This window comes from Vigna unguiculata, chromosome 2 (genome assembly GCF_004118075.2).
Source record: "Vigna unguiculata cultivar IT97K-499-35 chromosome 2, ASM411807v1, whole genome shotgun sequence".
Classification (NCBI taxonomy): Eukaryota; Viridiplantae; Streptophyta; class Magnoliopsida; order Fabales; family Fabaceae; genus Vigna; species Vigna unguiculata.
Window position 1 is genome coordinate 3,142,719 of NC_040280.1, and position 4,382 is coordinate 3,147,100.

Below are 4,382 nucleotides of genomic sequence, written 5' to 3' on the forward strand. Positions count from 1 at the left end.
AGGCTAACAAAAGGTTATTGAAAGTAACATTCCATACAAGCTTTATAGCCAAAATAACCGCGTCAATTGTACATGAATAGAATTATGTGTACCCAAAAAAGAAAAAAAAAATCCAATTTAGACTATGATTCATAAATTAATTATAATTTTTTATTAATAATAGAGACTATTTTAAATATCAATAACTTTTACGTTATAAAATAATACATAATTTACTCAATATAATAATTAATTTTATATGACAATTTTCTACTAATGATAAAAATGGAATCTAGTACATCACATGCTCAATATAAAATTGAAGGTTAAACAAATGCATAAATGCATTCATGTCAAAATTAAACAAGTGAAACAAATTGGTGTTCATGCAATGCGATTAATGTTTGGATAATATTATCATAGTCATGATGCATATTTAACCTTTATTTTTTACAAAGGGACGTAAGAATACATGCAAATTGAATAATTATCATATTATAATCAAAATTACCACTATTTATTAGAATGATACCTCGGGTAATTTACTAGTTTTAATAGGCTTTGTAAGTACACTCATACTTATGAGACCAAAATATTCCTACAAAGTTTCTACACTAAGTATCGTTGCTCCGAGACCAAAGACAAATAACAAGTCCTTTCAATGTTATCTCACGTTCACAATCATTTTCAATAATATAGAGATTATCTTAATTTTTCTCTATAATTAAAACCGTAAAACATAACAAATAAATTATATTTAATTGCATATTATTATAGAAAACTATATAATGGAATATAGAAAGTGTTGTAATTTTTCAGTTGTTTTGAGAATTTTATAAAATTCAACAACTTAAATTACCCATAATATTATAAATTATATAGAATTATGGTTTATTAAATTATTAGTATATAAGTATAATAAACTAAGTTTATCAATTAAACATATTAAATTATTAAGAAAATATACGAAAATAAATTATAATTTTACCTTTTCTTTATTTTGGTGATGAATTCTTTCTTTTAAAAAAAGCAATAATTAATTGACAAATTTTGAAATCAAATAAACATAAGGTGACAATGATACGAAAAAGGTGATTTTCTATTTTTAATTTAATTAAAATAAAGGCAAGACGTCAACATAAATGTATGTTTACCGATATTTACCCTTTCATTGTACCCTACAATTATATCTGTGTATTATTATTTATTATATATATATATATATATATATATATATATATATATATATATATATATATAAAATAAAGAAAATATAGTCTAAAAGTTTGTGGGGGTAACACTATGTTTATTAAATAAAAAAAAATTACACTTTCTTAGATACAAATTAAAGTGTAGGAGAAAAAATAAAAAATAAGAACAAGTCAAATAACAAAGTACAAATCTTAATTTTAATTAGTAATTTTTTTGAGGTAAATACTAACTTGATTTCCAACTTTTTAGCAAATACTAATAAATTTAATAAATTTATTCATTATTCAAAAAAAAAAAAGTAATGGATATATGACCATTGAACCCTATTTTGTTGTGAAATTTTTTCAACCATCAAAAGTGTTTTGCTTGTCTACTTCTTAAAGTATAAATTTATGTGTAAAACAAGTGACAAGAGAAAAAGAGAAAGAAAGGGAGAAAGTACATTGTTCAAAGTGGTTATTGTTGTTTTCCTGTTATAACTACACACTTCTGAGAGGTATCAGTTGATATTGAGGAGAGTGAAATTGAGTTAGGATATTTGTGACAACTACAATTTGAAAGATGGCAGGTGGCTTTCATGTAGAAGGAGTGCGACATTATGAAGGGAATGTCACAACATTTGTACTGATTACATGTTTTGTGGCCGCAATGGGAGGTCTTCTCTTTGGATATGATCTTGGTATTACAGGAGGAGTGACATCCATGGAACCATTTTTGATCAAGTTCTTCCCTGGTGTGCACAAACAAATGAAAGATAAATCAGAAAGCAAGAATCAATATTGCAAATTTGACAACGAACTTCTTACATTATTCACCTCTTCCTTATACCTTGCAGCACTAGTAGCTTCTTTTTTTGCTTCTACTACAACTAGAAAGCTAGGGCGTAAAGCCTCTATGCTTATTGGTGGCTTATTTTTTCTTGTTGGTTCACTATTGAATGGATTTGCCATGAACATTGAAATGCTTATCATTGGTCGTATGTTTTTAGGAATTGGAGTGGGATTTTGTAATCAGGTAAGAATTAACATGAGTTATACATCGTAATCATTTTATCAGGTTTGTCTTTTTTATTTTCCAAGGAAAATATTGATTAACTTTTCCACCTTTGTTTATTACATCAATAGTCTGTACCAGTGTATTTGTCTGAAGTGGCTCCAGCAAAAATTAGAGGAGCACTCAATATTGGCTTCCAAATGATGATCACAATTGGTATCCTAGTTGCAAACCTAATCAACTATGGTACATCCAAGCATGAAAATGGATGGAGGATTTCTCTAGGCATTGCAGTTGTGCCAGCAATTTTGCTATGTATAGGATCTTTATGTGTAGTTGAAACACCTAATTCTTTGATTGAAAGAGGAAAATTTGAAAAAGCTAAGAAAATGTTGAAGAAGATTCGTGGCACTGAGAAAATTGATGAGGAATACCAAGATATTGTTGATGCTAGTGAAATGGCAAAAAATGTAGAACATCCATGGAAGAACATTACAAGACCAAAATACAAGCCTCAACTAACTTTCTGCATTTTTATTCCAGCCTTTCAACAACTCACTGGCATCAATGTCATCATGTTTTATGCCCCGGTTCTCTTTCAGATTTTAGGCTTCGGTAATGATGCTTCACTTATGTCTGCAGTTATCACTGGAGTTGTTAATGTTGTTGCCACACTAGTTTCTATCTTCACAGTAGACAAGTTTGGAAGAAGGGTCTTACTTCTTGAAGGTGGTGTCCAAATGTTTATTTGTCAGGTAAAAGTCTATAAGCCCGATACTTTTAAACTTGTTCAACCCATAACTTTAATAAAACTTTAAACCTAGCTAAATTCTCTTAAGAAATGGATTTAAAACGAACTTAGTCTTACAAAATCACCTTGTAAGTTGAGGTTCATATACATCTCAAGCGTGAGACTAGATATTTAAGGATGGTCTGATAGCAGCAAAATAATGTGTGACACAATAAACCCAACAAATAACAAACCTCATAAGAATAGGCTTTAAATGATTCTGATATCATCTTAAGAAGTATACTTTAACTTTAACTCGAACTAACAAAATCGACTTGTAACATGAGCTTTGCACCCACATACATACTATAAATTGACCATATATCTAATTGGTGAGGGATCTCCAACAATTTCTTGTATGTGAACATGCATGATTAATTTAATAAATATTACTTGAACAACCGTGGATGCATTTGTATAAACAATATTTTTGTGTATCATTGTATAAATCTTGAAACCTAATTTAAACATAATTTGTTATATATATCATGTTTCTTATTCATAATACTTTTGATTGAAGGTTATTGTTGGAACAATGATCGGTCTAAGGTTTGGGCTAAATGGTCAAGGAGCATTTAGTAAAGTTGAAGCAGATATTTTGTTGTTCTTTATCTGTGCATATGTTGCAGCATTTGCATGGTCATGGGGACCGTTGGGATGGTTGGTGCCAAGTGAAATATGTTCTCTAGAAATTCGACCGGCAGGTCAAGCTATTAATGTTGCGACGAACATGTTATTTACGTTTGCAATTGCTCAAGTCTTTCTTACCATGCTTTGTCACTTGAAGTTCGGCCTCTTCTTCTTTTTCGCGGGATTTGTGGTTATCATGACCATCTTCATTGCATCATTTTTACCAGAAACCAAGAACGTTCCCATTGAAGAAATGAATATACTTTGGACTTCACATTGGTTTTGGAAGAAAATTGTTCCCAATGACATTGATATTAAATCTAAGAACAGTAAGTCTGTTGTATAAATCCAGTTGTAGTTTAGTATTGGTTATGATAAAAAAAACATAATTTAGAGAAGGTGTAATCTTTTCAAAATTATGTAATAAAAATAAACGAGTTGTTTTCATTCTTGTTGTTCCATCTTATTTTCGGTAATGCATTTTATGCTCAGGTTAACTCCGTAATTCATCAAGTAAAAATAATTACAGTAGGTTGTATTTTAGATTTTTGAAATATTACATTTATAATTCAACTTGATATCCTATACATAAATATTTATAAATAAAAGAGGTGTCAACTTCTATTTGAAATTCAAGTTAGGTAAACACATCATAATATTTTTTAATTTTGCAAGTTTCTAAATTATTTTATGTCTTTAAATTCTCAATAATAATTTAGGATATTATAATAAATACTCAATCATAAAGTCAATATTAGCTTAACTAGTTTGATTTTTT

The 4,382-nt window shown here is 28.7% G+C and overlaps 1 protein-coding gene across 1 annotated transcript; it reads left to right on the forward strand.

The window, feature by feature from the left end:
- The first annotated feature begins 1,752 nt into the window (after positions 1 to 1,752).
- Positions 1,753 to 3,950, forward strand: LOC114174379 (sugar transport protein 10-like). Its single transcript, XM_028059218.1, has 3 exons — positions 1,753 to 2,205; positions 2,316 to 2,939; positions 3,495 to 3,950. Exons 1-3 carry the CDS (start codon positions 1,753 to 1,755, stop codon positions 3,948 to 3,950), a joined length of 1,533 nt encoding a protein of 510 aa, XP_027915019.1.
- The last annotated feature ends 432 nt before the right edge of the window (positions 3,951 to 4,382 follow it).

Excerpts from the sequence above, each read along its gene's own strand:
- LOC114174379 (XM_028059218.1), top strand. The coding sequence starts at position 1,753 with ATGGCAGGTGGCTTTCATGTAGAAGGAGTGCGACATTATGAAGGGAAT. Across the intron at positions 2,206-2,315 it reads GAGTGGGATTTTGTAATCAG|TCTGTACCAGTGTATTTGTC; the intron begins GTAAGAATTAAC and ends TTACATCAATAG. Across the intron at positions 2,940-3,494 it reads TCCAAATGTTTATTTGTCAG|GTTATTGTTGGAACAATGAT; the intron begins GTAAAAGTCTAT and ends TTTTGATTGAAG.